At 37.6% G+C, this 25,745-nt stretch overlaps 3 protein-coding genes across 3 annotated transcripts; 1 reads left to right on the forward strand and 2 right to left on the reverse strand.

The window, feature by feature from the left end:
* Positions 1-5,008: 5,008 nt before the first annotated feature.
* LOC6031838 (UDP-N-acetylglucosamine--dolichyl-phosphate N-acetylglucosaminephosphotransferase) lies at positions 5,009-25,199 on the reverse strand. Its single transcript, XM_001842489.2, has 4 exons — positions 24,868-25,199; positions 24,684-24,804; positions 24,177-24,625; positions 5,009-5,620 (listed from the first exon to the last, which is right to left on the reverse strand). Exons 1-4 carry the CDS (start codon positions 25,059-25,061, stop codon positions 5,125-5,127), a joined length of 1,260 nt encoding a protein of 419 aa, XP_001842541.2. The 5' UTR covers positions 25,062-25,199; the 3' UTR covers positions 5,009-5,124.
* On the forward strand, positions 10,614-20,542 carry LOC6031840 (beta-1,4-mannosyl-glycoprotein 4-beta-N-acetylglucosaminyltransferase). The gene is made up of 2 exons (XM_038253003.1): positions 10,614-11,229; positions 17,767-20,542. The coding sequence occupies exons 1-2, from the start codon at positions 10,889-10,891 to the stop codon at positions 19,010-19,012; spliced, it is 1,587 nt and encodes a 528-aa protein (XP_038108931.1). The 5' UTR covers positions 10,614-10,888; the 3' UTR covers positions 19,013-20,542.
* Positions 15,053-16,792, reverse strand: LOC119766843. Its single transcript, XM_038253005.1, has 3 exons — positions 16,622-16,792; positions 15,408-16,565; positions 15,053-15,352 (listed from the first exon to the last, which is right to left on the reverse strand). The coding sequence occupies exons 1-3, from the start codon at positions 16,673-16,675 to the stop codon at positions 15,185-15,187; spliced, it is 1,380 nt and encodes a 459-aa protein (XP_038108933.1). The 5' UTR covers positions 16,676-16,792; the 3' UTR covers positions 15,053-15,184.
* Positions 25,200-25,745: the final 546 nt, after the last annotated feature.

Raw genomic sequence — 25,745 nt, forward strand, 5'->3', positions numbered from 1 at the left:
CACATTGTGATAGTGAAAAAGTCACAGAAGCAGCGGTGTCTTGTGCAATTGTGATATTTTCACTACCGGAGAGCTACCTGGTTCTGTCAACGCTTAAGCCCTGGGGCTGCGGCAAAGCGAGTTCTCGTAGCATGAAGTGGTGTCCATACAGGGTGGCCACCAGATTTCGATTTTCAATTTCCCGGTTTTTCCCGGTTTTCTCCCGAGACCAGAAGGAATTTTCCGGAATGTTTTTAAACCAAATTACAATGTTTTCATTTTTTTCATCATACTTTTTGAACGCATACATTTGGTTCAAAGTTTGAATTCCTCAAGAAAGCTTTCAAATCTTGAGTAAAAAGTAAGTAAGTTGTAAACGAAGCCGTTTTTATCTGTTATCATTCAAACATCTAATTTTCAACTTATTGGGTTTTTTCATCAAAAAACGTTTTTATTTTTTAAAATGAGATAAATTATTAATAGAATTTATTAATTTTGTAAAATAGATTTACAAAAATACATTGTTATCAACATTGATGTAAATGCTCGTTAATTTTCTTTGAAAAAGGTTTTGTGAATTCAAAAAGAACAATTCTTCCAAGAATTATCAATTTCTGTGATTTTTTTTTTGGTAAAATTATGTGAGTACTTTCTTTTTAACCAAAAAAGTCTTTTTGCATCATTAGTCCAAACAAAAATGTATACACTTTGGCAGCAGTGCAGGAAAAGTGTCATACAAATGTAAAAAAATCGACACCTTGAAACTTTCTTTTTAGAATAATTTTAATGACAAAAAACTTTCTAAAAAACCCAAAACACATAATGGTAAAAACAATTAAAATGCATTCCCTTTAGTCTAGAATCATTTTTAAGCATGTTTGGGTTGATTTAATAATCTTTTAAATTTTTGAATAATTTTCGCTCTTAAGTTTTTTTTCGTTAATTTTTTTGTTTTCGTCAAATCTTACATTTTTTGAAGACTAATGATTGCAAAACAACTGAACTAGCGTAAAATGCATTTTTTAACACTTTTTGCACTCAAATGTTGAGACTATGGCTTGTTCTTTGAATTTTTATATTTTTTCAGATTTAAACATACTACACATACTTTTTTGAAGTTGTAGCTATTTTCAATTAAAAAACAATTCTATTTTATCTCTAAAAAAACAAATGGTTGAGAAAATTCTTTACTACATTCTTTTTTGAACATTTTTGATCCATTCTTTTGTTGCTGAGATACAGGCCAAGAAAAATATTTTAAAAGAGTGTATTTTGTGTGATAATTTGAAGGAAAAGTCTTGATCTTTAAATTTAGAGAGATATTTAGTGTAATGTTGTTTTCGTACCATGAGATCCATATTTTCCACTTACAAAAAATTCTAATTTTAATTTTATGCAAAACTAATATTTTAGCAAAGATGGGGTAAATGTCCACCATTACGGGGTTTGTCTTCCGGACCCCCTGAGACAGCTCTTGGTACCCCCAGGGGTACATGTACCCCAGGTTGAGAACCGCTGACAGAGCAAACATTTTGCTTTATTAAAAAAACAAATTCGCCTTGTAAAAGTATCATATATAGGATACAACAGATAAAAAATCCATAGCCAAGAAGCATGAGTCTATCACACAAATTCAAGCATAGATTTCGCGAATTCTTCATTTAGAATAACAGGAATAATATTCTTATTGAGAAAAGAACATATTGAATACTTTAAAGAGGCTTTTGTCAAATTTCAACGAAACTTAAATTTTTTTCCCGGTTTGTCGGTCGAATTCCCGAGTTTTTCCCGGTTTTCTCCCGGTGGATAAAAATCCCGGTTTTTCCCCGGTTTTCCCGGTTTTTTCCCGAGGTGGCCACCCTGGTCCATAGTGCTTATAAAAAATAATGTATACCCAAATTTTAACTAATGCACTAGGATCAAATCATGCCCCTTGACTTTACAAGGCCCAGGGAATAACACTTTTTGTTATTTTAACAGGATTTGTTATTGAAATATTATTAATTTTGTTATTACTGTCTGCCCGGGATGTGCAAGATCACAGCAATATCTAACCATTGTATTCCAAGGGCAATAAAACCTTTCAAAAGCAAGCTATGGGATGCTACCAGTACAAGAAATATCAGAACAGCTCGAGTTGTTATTAAAAAGGTTTTATTTTTTGATATTCTATGGGTTTCCAAAACAACCAAAAACTTTCAGGAAAACACTTAATCGGTTAGGTCCCATCTGCTAACACAAGCCGACAAAAGTTTGAAAAAATAATTTAGAAGCAAAACAGGAAGGTCCCCAGAACCAAGGGAAATTTGGATGGGTTTGTATGGAGAATTAGGACGGTTCGCCGCAGTAGCATACAAGACCGACAATTGCATGCAACATGTATTAGCGGGGCGCATTAATTTTTCATAAAACACATTGTTGAGAAACCACTCGGGCGTCACATTTTTTTTATAAAAAAAACAGCACGTGATAACCGTGATAACGAGTGCAAAAAAGTTGATAATCGGTGATGATTTTGTAATATTTTCATTGCAATTATGTATTTATTGGCAGTCTTCTAAATTTGTATGGAGACTCGAATGGAGGAACCAAAGAGCCAACCGTATTTTTGGACACAATACCAATCAAATTAAAAATAAATCGAATATCTACAAAAAAAAAACATTTGTGAAAACGTTAATAAACCCTAACTTTAACGTTTAACCTAACCTAACTTTTAAGCTTCCGTGGTACATGATTACAAATATACTTTTCAGAAATGAGTGCTGTATTAATTATGATTCATTTGAGAATTTTCTATGATTCTTCTTCGGAATTAGTTTTCAATGCCGCGATGTGAGTCAACACTATAACTACTACATTGCTTCTTGAGCCCTATATAAATGAACGCAATGACTGACTTTCATTTATTTTGTACTATCTGAACCTAAAGCGACTCTGCAGCTTTTTGTCAGTAAATAGTAATTTAAAATGAAGATATTTGTCTTAACTTCGCTTGCTTTGCTATCCTTTGTTGTCTTCGCTCATGGCAGAAACGTTGAAATTGGTGAGGTTTTGTTTTTTGTTCGACAAGCTATTGTAATTAATTTCACTTTGCTAAACTTTAGAATATCGCGCCAAACAAACCTCCGCAGTTCAAGTTGCGCAGGAAACAACGCTGCTGCCACCAACTTTTGACGGTCACCCTCGATTTGTACGGCGTGCTCTTCTCCCTTGGGCTATACTTGCTGGCGCGGCTGCTGCCTACCCGAGCAAACGGAAATAACTTGGGAAGGTCAGTTTTTGATATTGTGAGAAGATCGAAATATGTTATTGGGATGATCGGATTAGTTGTTAAAATAACAAAAATCAATAACAAAGATTTGTTCGAAGAATAACTTAAACTGTTATTATGTTGTTATTGCAATAACAAACCAATAACACAGAAGGAATCATGAAGGAATAACAAGATTTGTTATTTTGTGCGGAGAGGTGGATCAGCATAATAACAAAAAATGTTATTGAACTGGTATGTCTCCATAACAAAAAAAGTTATTGTTTTGGTTTATTTGTAATTTGCAAATAAACCTGCAGTTGCCATAACTCTTCTGTACTATTCAGGGCTGCAGAGTCGGGTACCTCCAAGCGAATCCATACTTTGAAGACAACTCCGACTCTGGATGCAGGATATGACGTCAACGACGACTTCAGCTCTACAAAAATACCCGACTTCACAGATTCCGACTCCAAGTAAAAGTTGCTGAAAATTAAATGAATCCGATGCAGTCTCCGAGGTCTCACTCCAGCTCGAACTTCAACGTCAGCTCCGACTTCCTGGCTCTGTGAAAATAATAACAGTTTTTGTTATTCACACTTCAAAAATTCTCAATAAATAAATTAATTCCGTTAGGGAATATAACAAATTAAAAAAAAGAACTCTCAAAGTTAATTTTATCGGATTAATTTTAGCTTGAAACCCCATTTCATGGTGAAATAAATGACACCGATGAAATTGGTCAAAATTATTTCACAGTTCTAGACAATTTTAGCAAAGTCCCTTAGGGGGTATTTCAAATAATTAAAAAAATCAACTTTCAAAATTTCAACTTTTTAGAATAATTTTAGCTTAAGGACCCCATTTCATGGCCAAAACAATGACCCTGACGAAATTGTTCAAAATTATCCCATAGTTCTAACCATTTTAAACTAAGTCCTTTAGGGGGTATATCAAATAATTAAAAAATCAAGTTTCTAAATTTCAACTTTTTAGAATAATTTTACCTTAAGGACCCCATTTTATGGCCAAAATAATGATCCCGACAAAATTGGTCAAAATCATCCCATAGTTCTAGCCAATTTTAGCAAAGTCCCTTAGGGGGTATTTCAAATAATTAAAAAAATCAACTTTCAAAATTTCAACTTTTTAGAATAATTTTAGCTTAAGGACCCCATTTCATGGCCAAAATAATGACCCCGACGAAATAAGACAAAATTATCCCAAAGATCTAAACATATTTAACAAAAGTAAAAATAATAACAGATTTTGTTATGAACACTTTAAAACTTTTCCATTTGTGCGATTAATGGTAATTTTATTTTTAAGTCAGAATACCAAACGAATAACAAATCTTGTTATTAGGAAAGTTTTTGAAATGTATAACATTTCCTCTTATTAGCGTGTTATTAAACATTTTCAGTATAATATCACTTTAATACCAAATCTTGTTATTTTATCAGAAACTGTTATTATTTTTTCTTCTTGAAGTTGAACTTCAGGATAAAATAATAACATTTTTTGTTATTTTAACAGAATTTGTTATTGAAATATTATTAATTTTGTTATTACCGTCTGCCCGGGTATGGCTTCAGTATGGCCATAGGAGACCCACCACATCGGCCGCGGGCCCGACCCACCCGGAAGCAGTGATTTTGTCACATAAGGCATTTTGGGATATATTGACTTTGAAATTTCAGCTCGTGATTTGAAAAAAATGTTTTTTAGATTGAATAAAAAAGGAAAATTTTCGGCACAAATAAACAAATAAATTCGTCCTGTATCACTTTTATACTTAATAAATTGAATTGTTTGAAACAGAAACAAAACGTACCTACCTTTGGTTTTCCACTAATCCGGATTACTTCTTGTAGCCAGATAGTTCATCTCCCTCAGTTGATGGTATCGTAAAAGTAGTGCGCCAGCGGATACCGAATGGCGAAGGCAAACAGCGAGCACACCACCTGGAACACCACCAGCAGCCGGTTCAGACGGTCCTCGCGTATCGGACCAGTCAGCAGGATGGCAAAGTTGATGATGGTGAAATTGTTACAGCTCACGACGCCGTCCTCGGACTCTTCGCAGCGGATCAGCCGCAGCGTGCGGAACACCGCGAAGCACACCCGGCCCAGCACGTTGAGGTCACCCACGCGGAACTGGGTTTTGCTGCAGTGTAGCAGGTCCGACGCGGGGTCGTACTTGGGCAACCGGTGGCGCGGGCACGGAATGAAGCGGAACAGCTGCGGCACCGAGTAGACAAAGTTGATGATCTGCGGGATGAAGAACAGCAGCACGGTTTTGCTAAAGTGGCCCAGGATGCCAACCACGGCGAACGTCATGCCGGACAGGTAGTTGAACGTGTCGCCGACGAACACCTGCGAGGGGTAGCTGGAAAGAGGGGAAAGCATAGGTAAAAAAACACTGTAGGAGCAGGGGGGGTAGAATGGCCCACGGGGGCAGTATGGGCCACCCTTGGTTTTAGGCTTTAGAATGGATTTAGACCAACTGTAAGGCAAGGGTCTTATAAAGGACGTCAAATCACATCACCACACCGAAAAACGACGTTTGAATTCACTGTATTTTTCGAATTATTCGCCAAAATGTAAATTTATTGACAAAACCTCACAAATGTTGTTAATTTTGAGGTTCTTAAATAAGCTTTTTCGAAATTTAGATTGTTTGAAAAAGTTTGTTCAATGTTTATAATGTTACCAGGACCTATTACGAAGGTAATCAAACAACAAAGGACCCTTTAAATCATTAAGAGATATGGTGGTGAAGTTTTAAATTAAAATCCACTTGGGGGGAGAATGGACCACCCTTTTCCTGCCTTATAAAAACAATCAGAAGTTACGAAATTTCAGTTAAATGGATTATTTCACTCCTAATAGCTTCACAAATCACGTTTAATGCAACAACCGTTGATTTTTTAGTTGTTTTGATGCTTATTTGTAAAAATAGTGTCTTATTACAACATTTTAAAACTATATTCAAAAATGTTTGTTTTGGTAAGTAACCTTTTTCATAAAAGTGGGTCTAACTTCATGGAAACTATGTTAGAAAGGACCCTTAAATAATGTTTTACCCTTCTTGAACGTTTTATTAGACAAAATGGCTTATTTTCCAAGGTGGCCCATTCTGCCCCGCACCCTAGAAAAGTAGTCGAAAAACTTTTTTTTTTAAATTGCATAAAAAATAGTTTTAGGCTAAAAATTTTCATCAACCAAGTATACAACATTGAAGGGAACATCGCAAAGCATAAGCCTACTACACTGAATTCATATATGTTTTCGGAAAAATATAATTATTACCAACTTTTTTTTTTCTAATTGCAATTGTAAAATCGGAAAATACCGTCAATAATTGTACATAATTTTTTTTTTGAACATGTACTTGGCTGGGTCACATAATGCATGTTTAAAAAAAATCAATGGTGCTATTAAAAGTTGCATCGTTGAAAAATGTTATTTAACAAGCCGGGTGACTTTGATAGTCACTGTGTTTCTAACCTTTTTTTTTGCCTGAAGGTGACCAAATTTAATGAAATTACATCAAATTGATCATTAGTAAGGAAATGTTTAATTTAAAAGAAAAAAAAATAAATGCCCGATTATTCTAAGTTTATCAACTTTTCATGAAGTTTATATTACTCCGATATTAAGTAGGCAAACAAAATGTTTCAAGTTTGAACAAAATTCATAAGAGATTGATTTTTCATTAAAAAAATTAAAAAATAAACTTTTTTTGTTGCCACCAAAACCAGTTTTGTAGAATGATAAAAAAATACCCATTTAATTGTTCTTCTAAAAATGCTGATAAATTTTATCATACTGTTGATTTCTATTTAAATAACACATCAAACTTGTAACCTACAAACTAATTTTTGCTGTTCGCAGTTCGTTTTCTATTTAGAACTTGTGAAAGACATGACACTTTGAGGGTATTTGAACAATTTTATTCATCAATGTTTACATTATTATAGTTAACTCACTCTTGAAACTCTTAGTTGAAAACTTCTTCTTGAGGTCCTTTGAAAACTTCTTTAGCCACGACGTTGTAGCAAGATTCTAGCAGAGTTTTTACAAAGCTAGATATTCTTACAGCATTCTAGCAGAATTCTGGCAATAATCTATCCTTCTAGCAGGATTTTGGCAACACAAGCACTGTTAAGGAGCTATCAGACTACCCCAAACAAATAAACAAATTCACATTTTTTCGTGTTTGACAGTTTGCCCAACTCGCAAACTTGTTTGCGGCAAACTCGCAAACAAGGCAAAATGCATGCAGGTTAACATTTGTTCAAACAAATCCAGGCAAACAAACAAAACAGGCAAACTGTCAAAAAGTGCGAGTTTGTTCGTTTGTTTGGCTGTAGTGTAATAGCTCCTTTAGAATATTTCGTGACTGGGATTCTGGTTGTATTTAATTCGAATTTTTCATTTTGAAAAATAAAAATCTTCGGAATATCAACGTCACCCCGGCTATCAATGTCACCAATGTAAAAAAATTGAAAATGTTGTCAAATATTGAAATTTATAATTTTGCATACTTTTGATGGGTTGTCCGATTTTTAATCTTTTGTACCCATTGGAAAGGTCTTTGGATAATTCTCCGCCAACTCACACAGCAGTTGCCCCGACCCCTCTTTGATTTGCGTGAAACTTTGTCCTAAGGGGTAACTTTTGTCCCTGATCACGAATCCGAGGTCCGTTTTTTGATATCTCGTGACGGAGGGGCGGTACGACCCCTTCTATTTTTGAACATGCGAAAAAAAGTGTTTTTCAAAAATTTGCAGCCTAAAATGTTGATGAGATAGAAATTCCGTGTCAAAGAGACTTTTATGTAAAATTGTACGCCCGATTTGGTGGCGTATTCAGAATTCCGAAAAAAACGTATTTTTCATCGAAAAAACACTAAAAAAGTTTTAAAAACTCTGCCATTTTTTGTTACTTGACTGTAAAATATTATGGAACATGTCATTTTAAGAGAAATTTAATGTTCTTTTCGAATCTACATTGACCCGGAAGGGTCATTTTTTCATTTAGAACAAAATTTTTCATTTTAAAATTTCGTGTTTTTTCTAACTTTGCAGGGTTATTTTTTAGAGTGTAACAATGTTCTACAAAGTTGTAGAGCAGACAATTACAAAAATTTTGATATATAGACATAAGGGGTTTGCTTTAAAACATTGAAAAAGTTGGTCGTCGTTGATCATGGCCGTTCATGGTCACCCGCGACAGACACGGACGACGAAACAAAGAGAAACGCAAAAAGTAACATTTTCAAAACTTTTTTTTCCGTAAAATCGCAATAACTCGTGATGTTTATAAGCACACCCCTTATGTCTATATATCAAATTTTTTGTAATTGTCTGTTCTACAATTTTGTAGAACATTGTTACACTCTAAAAACAAACCCTGCAAAGTTAGAAAAAACACGAAAATTTAAAATGAATAATTTTATTCTAAATGAAAAAAATACCCTTCTGGGTCAATGTAGATTTGAAAAGTACACAGAAAAAAAATGATGGTAATATTCATCAGGAAATGGTGACAGATTTTGTGGCAAAATAAATGATACATTTTACCCCAGAAACTGATGAATTTTCATCAGTTTTTGATGAATATTCATCAGGTTCACATTTTTACAAATTTTTTATGTAATATTACACAAATAAAGAGGTAATATTCAACCTACCAAATTTTCAACATTCCAAAATTCAACTTTTTTTTCTGTGTACATTAAATTTCCCTTAAAATGGCACGTTCCAAAAAAAATTTACAGTCGAGTAACGAAAAATGGCAGAGTTTCAGTGATCAGGGACAAAAGTTAACCCTTAGGACAAAGTTTCACGCAAATCGAAGAGGGGTCGGAGAAACTTTTCCCGAATTCGTGTGAGTTGGTAGAGAATTACCCCTTTTGATTACGATAGGTCGCATGATTGATCCGGTCATCACTTTCATAAAAATATGTAAAATCCATCTCCAAAAATTGTTTAATTAAAACATCAGTAATCATAACTTTTGATAGGGTTGTCAGATCTTCAATATTTTGGACGCGATGGAATGGTTTTTTGATTGCTAATCCAACAATGGGTCGCATGCAAGACCCGGAAAAGGTTTTCATCAAAATATCTGAGATCCTCAAAAAAGTGTATAAACAAAACTTAAGTGCTTATAACTTTTGATAGTGTTGTTAAAACTTAAATGTTTTAGACTCGCTGTAAAAGTATTTCAATTACCTTTCTAAAAATGCGTACATTTATAGCATGACGGGTTTTCTTTCAAAAACCCACAATTTTTACAGTATTCCAGATCATGTTTTTAGCATAACTTTATTTTTCTGCAGCGACTTATGGGACCCCAAGACGGATCGAATGAGTCCAAAACGAACCCAATCGGTTCAGTCAGTGCCGAGATAATCGAGTGACAATACAACGCTTGCTTTTACAAAAAGAGTTCTTTGTGAAAAATTAACCAAAACTGGTCCACCCAGGGTTCGATCCCAGACGGTTCCGGTGGCATTTTTCGAGACGAGATTTGTCTGACCACGCCTTCCGTCGGACGGGGAAGTAAATGTTGGCCCCGGTCTAACCTAGAGGGTTAGGTCGTTAGCTCAATCCAGGTGTAGGAGTCGTCTCCCTGGGTCCTGCCTCGGTGGAGTCACTGGTAGGCAGTTAGAATAACAATCCAAAGGTCATCAGTTCGAATCCCGGGGTGGATGGAAGCTTAGGTGCAAAAAGAGGTTTGCAATTGCCTCAACAATCAAGCCTTCGGACACTGAGTTTCGAGTAGGAATCTCGCAATCGAGAACGCCAAGGCAATGCTGTAGAGCGAATAATTTGATTTGATTTGTTGGTCCACCCAGTTGCATTTGACGGCAAATTTCTATTTATCCTATCCTATTTTCAAGATATGATCAGTTTTGGAAAAATGATGTTTTAAATTTTTTAATGTTAATACTACATCACTTGCGTCAAATGTTATGTTCTTTTATAGCATATATTATACCGTTCTGATTTTTTTTATTAAGTTTATTGTATTAAATATGGGAGGGAAGCCAAGCTGTTCAAAACTCTTCTACCGATGCGATGGTTTTCCACAAAAAATTGCGCATCAATCAATTTGAATGAATTCTTGCATGTTTTGATGTTTACGAAATCAAATCTTAATCAGGAAAAATCGCATTTAAAATAATTTATAATTATTATATTTTTTCTTTGCACATTTTCCAGCATGTCCCACCATTAAGGCAGGTTTGCGTCTCCACTATTTATGCTCCTCACATCTCACAAACACCACCCCACCAACCGAGCATAAAACAGCAGCAACATAGCAAAAAGGGGGAGGCCGAGAGGTGCGATGTCAGATGATTGTCAAAAGAAGAAGCAAAGACAACAACAAAAAGGCAAAACATAGAGCAGTGCTCATCGAGTTTTTATGAGTCATATTTCTTGCTCATTCACTAGCAGCACGCAGTTTGGAACAGTCGCAACGTTTCGGGAAGAGATTTCGGGCTTTTTGGCGTAGGAGTAGGAGGAAAATGTCTGCCAAAGTGTGAAAATTGGTTTTTCATTTTTGTGTTTTATGAGATGAAAATGTGAAGAGATCGTAGTTTGAGGATTTCCTAGGTGATTCCGGGAACCACGGAACCGGAATGCAGCATCCCAAGGTGGACGTCAAGCTGTTCCTGTGGGGTCTCTTTTTGCTGCAGATTTTCCTGATATCGGTATTTCTGGCGTTTGGATCGCTGCTGGCCAGTAACATCCACCAGGATGACCTGACGACGGCCGGGGGTTCGACCCAGGCTGCCTCGGGGAAGGCGAAATCGCCCTGGTTCAATGTGAAATTCATCCTTGAACCGACCAGCGATGGGGCCGAGCTGGTCACGACGGTCAGACCCCCCGGGCCAGGAGGAGCGCGGATGAGACACCCCCGGTTCAGGCCACTGCAGCTGAAGGCCGTCCCCAAACCGGACAACTACACCAAATACTACAGGTAACTGACTCGAGTCTCGGGCTTGAAACGCCCCGAAAAAATATCGATTGAGACATTCATTCCTCGGGAGAGCAGCTGTGCGACGAGCACTTCTACCTCTAGATATAGAAGCAAGTCTGGAAAACGCCTTCTCCTTAACATCCTTTTCTGCACTTTCCTTGTGCTCTTAAGTGTCTCAAGTGGTAAAAAAAATAATTTTCTTTAATTTATTAAACTAAATTTAGTTAAAAATCTCAAACATTGACTCAAAATCTCTCCATTTATAAACTCATCTTAAAATTATGTGAAATGAGACAGTTATGCGGCCAGTCGGATCATCTGGGAGCACAAAAGTGCAACATACGAAAAAGCAGCATAAGCCCACATAAAATCTGCCAGCCAGACCTGCTTCCCTTTTTTTTTTTGTTGTTGCTTCCATGCGAATCAATCTTGAAACTAAACCGAAGGAATTCGCAAATGGGTGTGTGTGCGTGTGTGTGACACCGCCGGTTGTTAGAAACATTTTGCACAAGTGGAGCACATTTTAAAGTTTTTTTTCTCCTCTTTCCTTTCTACAAATTGGTGTTTGCTCCAATTGGTGCGAGAGCCAAGATTGGTGGTGTGCACGGCTCAGACACATTTGCGGTTGGGTTTTTCTGGCCGCAAATCGAAACCGGCGAAACGAATGGATTAGGGGAAATTCTCGTATGTTTGGCAGGTTAAGCACTCGCTCCTAACTCCATCCAATTGGCTGATTTTAACTATTTAAACAACTAATTTTGCAAAACTTTTGATAGAAACTTGCTTGCTCACTTCTTATTGAGCTATTTATCACTCGATTTCAGTTGAAAATGCTGTTAATTAGCTTTAATTGAATGTCAAAGTTCTGACCTGCCAACATTAGAGGCACGCTGGAATTAGATGCTGTTCCCCTATGTTACACTTATGAGCAAGTGTCGTGCAAAGCTGGGACTTAAATATGGTGATATATACTTTTTTTTTTAATGGGAAAATTTACTCTATATTACTGTTGATTGCGTAAATTTAATTGAGTTGAGTTAGAAGAAACATTTGACAATTGTGTTGGAATCTCTCAAGAGAATATTTTATGGATTTTAGCAATAAACATTTTTGACGAATTTTGACGAATAAAATTTAAAAAAAAATGTTATATTTCAATAATACATTTCTTACCAATTTTAAATCTTTAAAAAGAATAACTCTTATTTTCAGAAAAAAAACTTGGGTTCGACGATTTTACTCGTTTCACGTGGCTTTTTGTCTGTGTTTTGAAAAAAAAACTTATTTTTTTCTCGATTCAATTTTAACCATATGTTTTATGTATGGCCAAAAAAACTAAGTTTACAGAATTTTTGGTTATATTTCCTATATTACGTTTTGACACTGTTTGTTGTGACTTAAAAGCTAATGCCAAATAAAGCAATAAAAAATCGGAAAAACACTAGAAAATTACATTAAACTGCAAGAAGGCAAAAGAAAATGATTGGAGTTTGTAGGATAGGCCAATAAGAAACAAAAACTTGACAAGATAAAAGTCTGGTGTTTTTTTTTTTTTTTTAAAAGGTCCAATAAACCAAATTTCCAGTTTTTGCTTTTTGAGTGTTTTTGAAACCGAAGTATATAAAAATACTAATAATGAATGAACAAAAATACAAAAAAAAACTGTAAAAACCGGGAAAAGTCGAGAATTTTAGTTAAATTCAGCAATTCCACTCAAACCTGCCGATCCTGATAAAATGTGCTCCGATTTTGCTCCAATTTGGCATGAGAGTTCCTTTACCAAAATTATAACACATTTTTTTCTTTTGTTTGGCGCCCAACTTTAACCCTTCTTTTGAAACGCGGCAAGCTAAAATTAGTTCAGTCGTTTCGGATTTTTTTTTATTTTGGATAGACAAATGAGATAAAAAAATTTCTGATATAAAAAAAATCAGATTTGGTTGAGCATGATCATGGCTAAGACTGGCATAAAAAACACTTTTTATACAAACAATCAATTCCGTAGTAACAGTTCAATAGGGCGAATCTGCGTTTGTAAACAAGCAGTCTATCCCTTTCGTTCAAGTGACAGTTCACGTCAAGTAAGAGGGGGATAGACTGCTTGTTTACAAACGCAGATTCGCCCTATTGAACTGTTACTACGGAATTTTAGGCAGTGATGGCATTCGAGCGAGAAAAAAGAAAGCTTTGCTCGTTCACGAGCTAGGTAGAGAACTTGTAGTCCTTTGCTCTCCTCTCTCGCGCTCTCCTTCTCGCCGTGAGTGCTCGCGAATGCCACTTGCTAGCCAGGCAAGCAATTTTTCTATCAGGCTTATAAATGCGAACGACGCGATGTTGAACAGATGTAACTTCAGTCGTTTTGTTGTTTTTTTTTTCGTTGCCAATTCGTTTTACCACTCGGGTGATTCTGGCTCACGAGCTAGCCCGTTCGCGAGCGCTACCGAGAGGGTAGGAGAGCACGGACAATCGGCGAGTTGCTCTCGGCAGCTCGGGTCTCGCGGCGAGAACTCGAGAGAGAGAAATGTAGCTCGCGAGAGCGCGAGAATCCCAACACTGTTTTTGGGTGAATACAACATGAAAACAAAAATCAGTTTTTATGTAAAACGTCTCACTTACTTTTTTTCAAAAGATCCTTTTTACATTGGAAACCCATGGCGTATTGCTTTAGAATTACTTTAGTACTTTAAAATTTTAAAACAATTTTTAGACTGTAACATTTGTTTCTAGTAAAATGTAAATGGACGAACTAATGCTGAAAGGTTGCTTTCTTGGTTAAACAGAAATTATTCACCAAATTTCAGTCAATCAAAAAAAAATATACAAAAGAAGTTAGAAGTTTTTAATCTATACGAACTTTATATTTTAAAGAATGGGACACAGCATTGAAGAGTATGTTGAAAACTGTGTATTTTTTATATTTTCAACTCAAATTTTAACTTTAAAGTTTAATTATTTAAGTTCATAAATGATTTTCAAAACATCCTGATAGACGTTTTCTACTTTTCAGTAATAATTTGCATATTTCTCCTAAATCAAAACAAATGTTTGATAATTCTGAGCTGTAAAAAAATAAGTACATATGGAGATGAAAAATCCATGAAAGCTATCCTAGAATGCAAAAATAGGCACAAACCCGTACCAAATTCATACATTTGAAAATACGATATTCAGGTCAGGTTTGATGTAATAACAATCCAGAAAAAATCCTTTTGGTCTCGGTAGAAAAACGGGAAAACATCGAGATTTTAAAAATCAAAATCTGAGACCCTGTTGTATCAGGCTGTAATAAAATCAATTCCAAATTTTGTTATTAACGTGGTCGGATTAGTTGTTAAAATAAAAATAACAGAAAAATGTACATACTGAGAATATAAAGAAAATATCAAGCTTTGATATTGCGATATACAAAACAATAACATAATGTTATTCATTCTTTTTTCAACAAATGTTAAGTTTTTTTTGAAGTCTAATTGACAAAATTTATTTTTTTGCCTGTTATCGTGTTTTCAAAAACACTCAAAAAGCAAAAAAATTAAGTTTTGTTAAAAAACAAAAACTCCAAAAATGCATATTAAATGAGCAGAAAAAATCAGTTTGATAACTTAAAAAAAAGTCCTTTCCCAGTTTAAACATGCTAGAAAATTATGTGAATTTGTTGAAAAAGTCACTATTTTAATAGATAAGTCTCAACTAAAACCAAGGAGGGTTATTCTGGTCCCCTGTCCCAACGGCCTACACATTTACATAACTTGAAATTTTTTACATAACGTAGGCTTTTGTGCATAATTAATACTGATTGAAGAAAAGCCAAATTACTCACAAAAAATAATCAAAAAATAATTTTATTACCTAAAAAGGAACATGATTCACGCCAAAAATGAAGACATGATTACATCACAATATTACAATAGGAACAGCATAAAAAGCATGAAACCAAAACAATACACATCACTAGTTAACGCTGCACAAATTCTCCGTTCACGTACACTTCACAGACCGGGTTGACACCGGGAATGATATAGGACGAGGTTGGCACCGGGCTGCGCCTCAACCGGTCCGACTCGATGTGCAGCTTGCGCAGGGTCGGCTTACGCAGGATGCTTCCGAGCACGGTTAAATCGGGCTGAAATTTGAAGGTTAGACCGTAAACTTTTAAGGAGTGGTGGGTTTTGGCTTACCGGTTCAACGCCACAATCGGCCAGCGTGATTTTGCGCAGCTTCGGGAGTAAGTTTTTAAGCTCGAAGAGCTCCAGCATTCCGTTGGAGATGGAACCGACGCGCAGCGACAGTTCCTCCAGGTTGTGCAGCATCGAGAACACGATAAACAGCTCGCGGCTAATGCTCCACCAGTTGAGGCGGGACCGCATCCGGAGCACCTTCAGATCGGGGAACATGAGCGCGAGTCGCTCGATGTCTACGTTGACGGCATGGTCGATGTCCACCACGGTCACTTGCGGCATCGGGCGGAAAAAGTCCTGGAAGTTTTTGTCCGTGTGAATGTACTGGGAGTCGGTGCGGAAGACCTCGAGGTTTCGGAGGCCGCGCAGGATCCCCAGGTTGCACTCGCGGTTTTTGGTGATTTCCAGCTCCTTGATGTCGAGACCTGATCCTATGATGGACGCGATGAGGGTCTGGTCGTCGATTCCGAGCGAAAGTTTTTGCAGTTTGGCGAGGGATTTCAAAAACGTGATGAATTCATCGAAACGGAATGTTTTCAGACGTTCCAGCCGGGTGCAAGTGTCGACTTCAAGTTTTAACGATTGCAAGTTGCCAAGTTGGTTGCACTTGCACAGCTTGCACAGCAGTCGGCCCGGAACGATCACGTGCAGCTCGACGAGATTGGGCGCCAAATCCATCAACAGGTCGATCGAGTTTACAAAGTTGCACAGAATCGATAGGTGACGCACGCGCGGCATGTGATTTTCTAACATAGACAGGAACCGCTTGTGCGTCATCATGCACGATTGCATCTTGCTGCAGATGCACCAGTTGAGCGAATCGATCCGTGGGAAGTGGGACAGGATCCGAAACAGCTGTTCGAGATGGGCATCGTGTTGACACATGGTCACACTCGTGGCCTGCCATCTGGCCAGCTTTTCCAGCATCGTTTCCTCAAACCAGTACTCCGGATGGGCTTTTGAAGGTACCGGAAAGCCGCAAACGCTCAAATCAAGGTGCTTGTAACTGCGATCTTCACAAAGATTGTCACATCGCTCCGGCTTGAACAGAATGCTGTCGTTGCAGTGGTGAAAGATGACCTGGTTCCAACGGTGACACACCGTAGACAGCTGTAGCAAATCGGCGAACTTTAGCTGCCGGAAAATAAGCCGCAGAACCTGAAGGTACAGAGTTAGGTTAGCTTCCACGTGCACCGGCATCTTGCGGAACCTACCTCATTCGGGAGTCGGTCGAAGAGGCAAATTTGCTGCTCGGCGTTTAAATCCATCGTTTTTTTCCGGGGTACATTAAAGATCCACCATTGAAAAGCAATAAAATGACTGCACGTTCTGTCAACGACTTGAAAAGCGCGGAGAACTTGATCGAGATCGTGCGATCGTGTGCGATGTTCTTTCGACAGATCTGGACGTCGGTTGGAAACACAAATGCGATCGGCCCTGAACATTTTAGAATACAGTGCTTCCCAAAGACTGTCATGAATCCCGTAAGTGGGGTTCAACTTTTTATAACTTTTTTTTTATTCGGGTGGGCCAAATGAACTAAAAAATAAACTAAATTTCATGTTTTAAATTTCAAGATAAATTTTTATACATGAATCATAAATTCATTAACATAAAGTGTCACAAAAGCTAAACGCTTTGTAATAGTTACGCTACAAAAAATTAAATAAGCAAATAAAAAAAACATAGAATCCATATAAAAAATCTTGAAGTTTTTTTTTAAATTTAAAAATAACCTAAAAAGATAAAACATCTTCATAATGAACGCGATAAACTGTTTGAATTGCGGATTTCATTTTTTTTTAATTTTAGTGTGGTTTTCAAGTTTAAGCCGATTGAAAGTTGGTTTTGAATTGAAAATTTGTCACCGTTCATCTACATAATTTGAGACAAGAAAAAGTCTTTATCAAAACTTGTAAGCTTTCGCTTTTAATTCATCAATCTGACTGGTTTCGTTCATTTACACAGGAACGATTGAGCACAACGCAATGTCACAGTGCCTACGAAATATCGACTTTGTTTGTGATAGGTGACATCCAATCGTCTTCACCGCGACAACCTGGTTTTGACATTCTACTTTCGTTTGTTTTACACACAAAGAATGAGCACATTCGCTCAGAAAACGGTCGTTTGACATTCTACCTGGATTTCGATCATCTCTCCCATGACCGAAATCAAATGACGTCTGTCACCACGCAGCAAACACAAGAAAGAGAGAGACGCAAAACGAGAAAAAGAGCACGTTCTTTGTTCGGGCAGCTGACTGACTAGCTCTCTCAAATTTTAGAAATTTTCATATTGAATTTTGATTAGATTATTTCGATGTGGAGTACAACAAATTGCTTGCCTCTACTTCCAGGTGGATCTACTACCACGACGGCTACCGGGAGCAGCGGCGGCTATGCTTCATCGAGGGAACCCACTTCCCGGTGGCCGCCAAACCCGCCACCAAACCACAACCACCAACAACCACAACCAATGAGACTGATGTTGACGCAGGAGGAGCAGGAGAAGAGTTAGCTGTAGGCGAGAGACGAATGGAAGAGAGCGAGGATGAGGACAACGAGGTCAACCCGGACGGGCGGTGCCGGTGCAAAGCCGAGTGGCACGGGCCGGACTGCGGCCAGCCGGAGGTGCTGTGGCGGGCGTTTATTGCGTCGCGGATCCCACCGAGGAACCAGACGGCCGCCCCGAGGAAGATCCCCAAGGGGGTGTTTTACGTGATCGATACGACGTTCATAAGCGTGGAAGTGCTGGAGATGCAGATGATGGAGCTGATCGACGTGGTGAGCATGTTTGTGCTGTGTGATAGACAGTTAGGGGAGGGAGGTGCGGTGGGGGGCATGAAGAAGGACGCGTACTCGATCGGGGATCACCTGAAGAGTACGGACTTTTTGCGGGAGAACTTGGCTCGGATATTGCTGGTTGAAGACGTGACCTGCAGCGGGCGGAACGTGCTGCGGAAGATGCGGAAGTTCATCGGCAGGAGTGACCTGCACGGTGAGGATGTGTTGTTGTACAGCCGGACGGACGAGATTCTGAACCGACGGGCCGTGAACTACTTCCGGTGGTACGACAACTGGCCGCAGCCGGTTCGCTTCCGGCTCAAGTACAACGTGTTTGGGTTCTTCTGGCAGCATCCGGCCAGCACGCTCATCGGAGGTGCGGCCTGTCAATTAAGCACGGTGGATGAAGTGTACCGGTCCGATCCGGATCGGCTGATGCGGATCGAAAAGCCGGTCATGCTCATCGGTGATCTGAACCATTACGGGGGCTGGTACTGTCGACACTGCTACCAACCGATAGACATAGTGAAATATTTAGAATTCATAGCATTAGTCAATACTACGGAGTCGTCGCCGTCGGCGGTTCTTCCCGATCCCAAAAAGGCCACCGTCATGGACGCCGAGTACGTGCAGAACCTGATTGCCAGTGGGCGATACTTTGGCGACGAGGCGCTCACCCTGAGCAAGCTACAGCGCCACGTGGACAAGTATTACGCGCCGGAATACGTGCGGAAGAACAGCTGGCGGTTCGACAACGTCGTCATCAACCTGTTTGCCCGCTGGGAGGACAGCGTCATCGATGATGAGTACTTTAGCTAGGCATACGTACCAAGTACGGCAACAAATTTTTTGATGATTGACGGAATCGCATTTTCTGGAATCGAATCTCATGTTTCTACACGTTTATTTTTGTTCAATCAATATTGAGTTCAAATCTTCAGTTTATACGACAAGACAACAGATTGCGCTAGTGGGCAACATGATTTGTTATTTGTAAATATAATTTATACCATTCGTGTCCGCTTGTCTGTGCTTCAATCTCAGCTTTTGTTTCTTTAATTGTTTGCTCAAATAACTATGACTTCAAAAGAAAGCTTACATTCTTTCCATTGAAACTACTAGATTTGAGTGTGATCACATTGTTTTAAAAAACATTGTTCATTGTTTACAAACATTTAGCGACTTTTGACGTATTATCTGCGAATATATTAGATCAAATTTTCTCCAAAAAATACACACTCATTAATTGAGTTTTAATTGTAACTACATTTTACTTAAAGCTAAGAGTAATTACAGAGGATCTTGTGGTAGAGAGGATTATGAGAACGGATCACATTTCACAGAATCTACAGGGGAGGCAGGATGCGTGGACATACCGTACCAAACGCTCCGGAAAATATGTTTTTACTGAAGCAACCGTCAAAAAACCAAATGAATTCAATTTATAAAATAAGATCATTTGATGAGAGATGAAAATTCCAGAAAATACGATTTCAAAACAAAATGTAAACTCACACACCATCCAAACTCTAGCACACACTCACACACTCACATAATCAAGTCAGCAATCGATATACAAACAACTTCCTACGAATCATCATAATCATACGCGCAGCGCCATACAAAACTACATTTTTCATCTAGCATAAACAAGCAAAAAAAAAAAACATCAAGAGAAAGGAAAAAAGCCAACTCTGTACGATAATCACAAAACTCAACCAAAATAAAAACTCTAGAAATCTAACCTTCTCCTAAAAAAACAAGAAATAAACCGAAAGCGAGCTTGGGAAACTGCGTGTTGTGTGCAAGCAAAGTTTGGCTAGGAAAGGATTAACCAAATTACTAGGAGAGAAGCAAACCCCGATTAGATAGTGAACGAAAACGAAATTTTGGCCTGAACGTAACTTTTTTCTATGAATGTAAAGATTGCTGGTTTTTTTTTTTCAATAGCTCTCTCTCTATCAAATTCAACGACTATTTTTAGGAAAATTGGCACAGTTCTACAATCATTTGTTTGTTTGGAGGAAGGAAGTGCGCGAAGTGATAGAATAAATAAACAAACAAACTGCTGAGAAGAAAAAAAAACAATGATAGCCTGTGTAATATCTTAGAACTTAAGTAAGTATACCTGATATTATAAATTATAGTTACTAATTGCGTGGCAAAGAAACGCGGCAAACTACCAAAAATACGCAAGGCCATCGGTTGAAACAAAACAAAAAGTATCTACACACTTAATTAATTTAGGTAAATTCAAGCAACAAACGACTACATTCGGATAAGTGCAGTTTTGTGATTGATTTCTGAACCAAAATATATTGCGTTGCATTCGTTAATACTTTCAGGAAATTTGAGTTGTGTTTTATTAATCCGAAATTATCATCGTGTAGGTTTTTTTTCCTCTCCCATTCCCACATTCACAATCATCCCACGTTCTTCCGTTGCGGTTTTCTGAGAGAACGAAATACTCAGCGGTGAGAGCACGTGGTCGTGGATAAATGTGGGGAGTGATGGAAAGAGCTAAGATTCAGTGAAGATAGCTCGCAAGGGATGTGCGACAAAAGGTCGAAAGACATATGGTCGAACGGAAAAAAAAGATCGAAAGTGGACAAAACGTCGAAAGGATAAAAGGTCAATTGTGAAAAAATGAAACAAATAATTATACAGCAATTCCATTTGAAAAAGCCTAAACCGAAAAAAAGTTCTCCTCTAGGGCTCACTTTTTTCTGGGGGTTCCTTAGCCCAAATAGTTCCAGTATTTTTTTTTTTTGGCGCCATGCTAAAGTTGTCACAAAAACGGAAATTTTCGTTAATTTAAAAAAAACACATTGTTCAAAAAATCATAACTCCGTGTTACTTCAACCGATTTTAGCAGTTTTGGAGGCAATTAAATGGTGAATAGTTTGTCTTTCAAGGAAAAATTATTTGAGATATGAAAAGAACAGCCATACATTTGAAAAAGTCGTTTGAAAATTTGAAATGACGGTTTAAAGTTTCCGAGATATGAATTTTTGAAAATAAAAACTGGGTTTTTCGCCACGCGTTACGCGCAAAAAATGATAAAAACGAGAAAAAATCAACTATTTTTACTGAAACTGCGATAATTTAAAAATTTAAGCGATAACCTATACCGTCAGTGGGGGTGACATTGGGTCTGGGGGGTGAGATTGGGTCAAAGTGATTTTTGACGGATTTTACCATTTCTCAGGTTCTTCTCAATGAAAATGAATTCTGTTGAAAGGGTTGTGTAGGAGACATCTTAAGATGACTTCGCTAAAAAAAATCTCGTTCCTAGAACAAATCCTGTTATTTTGGCAACTGTCTAAAGTTGGGGTACGTTTTTGGCCAAAAATGACCTCTCAAAAATCATTTTTCTAATATTTTTGTTAGAATTGCTCGAAAACTACACAAATGTTTGAAAATCTCCACTTCAAACAGTGTAGCGTGTCAATACGATTCCCTCGAACAAGAAACACTTTTGGATGACTTGTTTTACCATATCGTTGTATTTGAGCATCATTTTAGTTTCATTTGACCCAATGTCACCCCCTCTAAGGGGTGAGATTGGGTCAATTTTCAAACAATAGGCATTTAAGGTAGTGTTCATCAAAATCAACCATATTTTGGGAAAATGTTAGTAAACTATCTAAGAACAAATCTACGTTGAAAGATTTTCGATGTTATTTAAATTGTTTTTGTTATTAAGAAAATACGAGAGGTGTATCGTTTTTTGACCCATAGTCACCCCCACTGACGGTACATGTTTGGGTACCAACATTTTCGTAATTGAAAGACAAAACATTTGGTACCCAACAATCAGGGGGCAAGTTTTGATTCAAAAGACCTCTAAATTTTTAAGATTAAAGAAATGAAATTATAGAAAAACGTTCAAATCGCCTTTCCATAGTGGCTTTTCAGTATTTGTGAATTAAGGCTCACATAAAAAGTTTTGTTTTGTAAATTGTGTATTTTTTTAATTCGACTTTTTGTCCTTTCGACGTTTTGTGCATTCGAACTTTTGGCATTCGACCTTTTGTCCATTCGACCTTATGTCTTTCGACCTTTTGTCACTCGTTTGCAACATTGATTACAGAAAAAGTATCCCCCAAATATTACGGGTTTTTCAACTGCGAATCGAACTGTAAGGCTAGTACGGAGCTCGGAAGGAACGCAAAACTCCGTATCAAAAACGCTCAAGGGTCACGAAAAGATTTTTCTTGAGCCAGTCTTTCGAGGGCATCCTGGAGAATGACTTAGGTTGATTGACGCCTAGCATATTCTTGTCATTATCAACATTTGCAGTGCGCCATTGCATTAGAATGCATTAAAACATCACACACGTTAAAGCGACCAGGCAAAAAAAAAAAAAACAAATTTCAAGTATCAGAAATTTAAAAAAATCATTATATTGATAATTTGAAAACTCCAAATAAAAACCTCTAAAATTTAAAAAAATGGAGCTCAAATTCGAGAATTTCGAAAAAATAATTTACAAAATTTTACTCTGGAAAATCGAACCATGATTTTTTTTAGTTTTTTTTTTTCAACATTTGGTTCTATAATCTGAGATGGCGACAAAAAATGCGGCATTAAAGAATTTTTAAATCGGACCTTTTTTAAATAAATTTTGAAATAATAAATTTTGGATTTTTTAAATTTTTGATTGTGAGAATTTGAGTCATTCTCTGGCAACTCATGTGAAATCGGAAAATAGTTGCCCCGACCCCTCTTGGACTTGCACGAATCTTTGTCCAAGGGGTAATTTTGGTCCGTGATCACAAATGCGAGGTTTGTATTTCGATACTCGTCACAGAGGGCGGTATGACCTCTTTTTGCCTTCCTCACCTTACCGAGGAAAGGCTATAAAATCACTCAATGAACTTCTTAATTCGACCTCGTAGACCCACCTTCACGTATACCTATCGACTTCTGAGTAAATGTCTGTGCGTGTGTATGTCTGTAAGTCCGTGCACCAAAAAAATGCATTTGGTTATCTCCGGACTGGAAACCGATTTGGAACGTTCTGGACTCATTCGACCCGTATTGGAGTTCAACAAGACCCTAGCACAGACTTTGTCTGTGACCCTAGTTAGTATTTAAAGTTTTGTAAAGTTCTTTAAAAGTTAACGATTTTAACAAAAGCTCTGAAAATTGTAAATAGGTAATGTTTTTTTTTTTTATATGAAAACCCGTCATGTTATACATTTCTAGAAAGGTATTTAGAAGACCTTACAAATGCGTCCAAAAAATTGAAGATCTGACAACCCTATTAAAAGTTATGAGCACATAAGTGTTGTTTGTGCACTTTTTGTAGGCTGGATCTCAGATATTTTGATGAAAATGTTGTACGGATCTATCATGCGACCCACCGTTAGATAGGTACTCAAAAGACCCTTCCAACACGCACAAAAGAGTAAAGATATAACAATATAATCAAATGAAAAATATAACTATATCAATGTGAGAAAGGCTTTAACCATCTTAGGGTGGATTAAGTTTGGTTTATTTTCGAACATTATAAAAATACATTTGTCAGTTATTTACAGTCTGAAATGGCGATCATTTGTCAAAGAAACTTTTTTATGTAAAACGGGACGCCCAATTTGATGGCGTGCTCAGAATTCTGAACAAAAAAATGTACTTTTTATCGAAGATATACAAAAAAAGTTTTAAATCCTCTGCCATTTTCGCGACTCAACTGGTCACGTCAATTTAAGAATTAAGATTACCGGTTTAATCGGTAAATTCGGAATCCGTAGTAAAAAAGATCGGTCAAATTTTTAATGAGTTCGGTAAATAAATGAATTGATTTTTATATATCCTGTTTACATTTCTCCTTTGGTATTTTCAAAAATATATGAGACAAGCAAAATGTTATGCTGGATGTAATGAAAATAATTTGAAGTCCAAAAACAAATGTATCATAAAACGAAATAAACCCGTCTTAATTTGACTAAAACATAAACAAAACAATGTTACTCACCGATTGTACTTCCACAGCGCCAGCGTGCTCCCAATGTACGGCAACATAATGTACAGCGAAAACTCGTACTCCTCGCGGCACCGTCCGGAAAGAATTTCCACCAAATTAAACACCACAATCGAGCCGGCAATCACCAGCGACTGGCACGTCTCGAGCCCGTTGATGCCGGCCAGGATGTTGATCGCGTTGGTGCAAAACACCGCCAGCATGCCCATGTACACGTAGTAGAGCACACCGATGTTTACGGACATTCCCAGAAATTGGGAAACGATCCGGGGCAGGATGATGGTCGTGGAGTTGAAGTTGGTGTAGTAAACCATGAGCAGCGGCAACGAGGCCACCGTAGGCAGGTAGAGTTTGTCTCTCCAGCGCAGGTTGAGGACATCGTCAGCAAATCCCAGCAAGATCATGCAGCAAATTGAGAGCATTGCTGCGATGAACTCTACAAACTGAAGGGATTCGTTTGAAAACTAATTTTAATAATTAAACAAGTTTGTCATGCAATACCTTATCATGAGGAAATTCTTCCAAGTCATTCTTGGAAAAACTGCCCATAAATGGGACAGGAATGAACAGAAATAACGATACAAGGAAGATACATCCTGTAACAACTCCAAGGGCTTCAGGACTGGAAGGGAAGAATATTTAAACATATTTTAATTTCAACTAAGCCATCCAAAACTTTCCCTACATTTTCGCCTTGGACTTTTTGTTCATGTCGACCCCGGCGAGATTCGCGCTCAGGAACATGGTCTTCATCCTGGGAATCAAGCTCTGGCCGACGTAGTAAGCGCCCACGGAAATGGCCACGTTGACCAGCAGAGGCAGCGGAATGCTGGTGCTGGTCCCGAAGGCACGCAGCTCGAACGAGTTGAACATGGACATCACGACCGCGTGACCGGAACAAATCCGGAGAACAAAACTATCACGACCGAAACGTGAACGGTTCACGACGGCGACGACGCGTATTGTTTTGATTCCGTTATGTACTGATTACGAACTGCATCATTTTTGAACACATCAGCCGGCGCGCAGAGAACTGTCATTCCTTTATTTACTTTAGTTTGCCATAAACCTTTTGTTTCCGGGAAAGGCCGCTTGAGAGGCGGTGGCGCTGCAAAACGAAGTTTAAAGGGTTTAAAGCTGACCCTCTATCTCCCAGTTTTAACTTTTTTCAGTTTTTTTTGTGTAATTACATTGTATTTTAAAGTTTTTACCAATCTGTAATAGGTCGAATCGAGATGTTCCGATTTGGATGAAATGTTCGGCGTTTATTTGTCCTATACATGAGATGAACTCATGCCAAATACGACAAACGGAAGTGGGGTGAAACGGGCACTGAAGTTTGAGGTCCAAACAACATTAAAAATAATAAAATAATAAAAATAAAAAATAATAAAAGCAAAACATTGTAAAACGTCCAATCACATTTTTCAAAACATTGAGAAAAACGAGGATGAAATCTGCAGTTAGTTTTTCAATTCCTATTTCGAACATTATTTGCCAATTCTGATTATTAATCAAATAAAAAGCATAAAACTAAATATGTTATGCTTCCCCATCTTCAAT

This window comes from Culex quinquefasciatus, chromosome 2 (genome assembly GCF_015732765.1).
Source record: "Culex quinquefasciatus strain JHB chromosome 2, VPISU_Cqui_1.0_pri_paternal, whole genome shotgun sequence".
Lineage (NCBI taxonomy): Eukaryota > Metazoa > Arthropoda > Insecta > Diptera > Culicidae > Culex > Culex quinquefasciatus.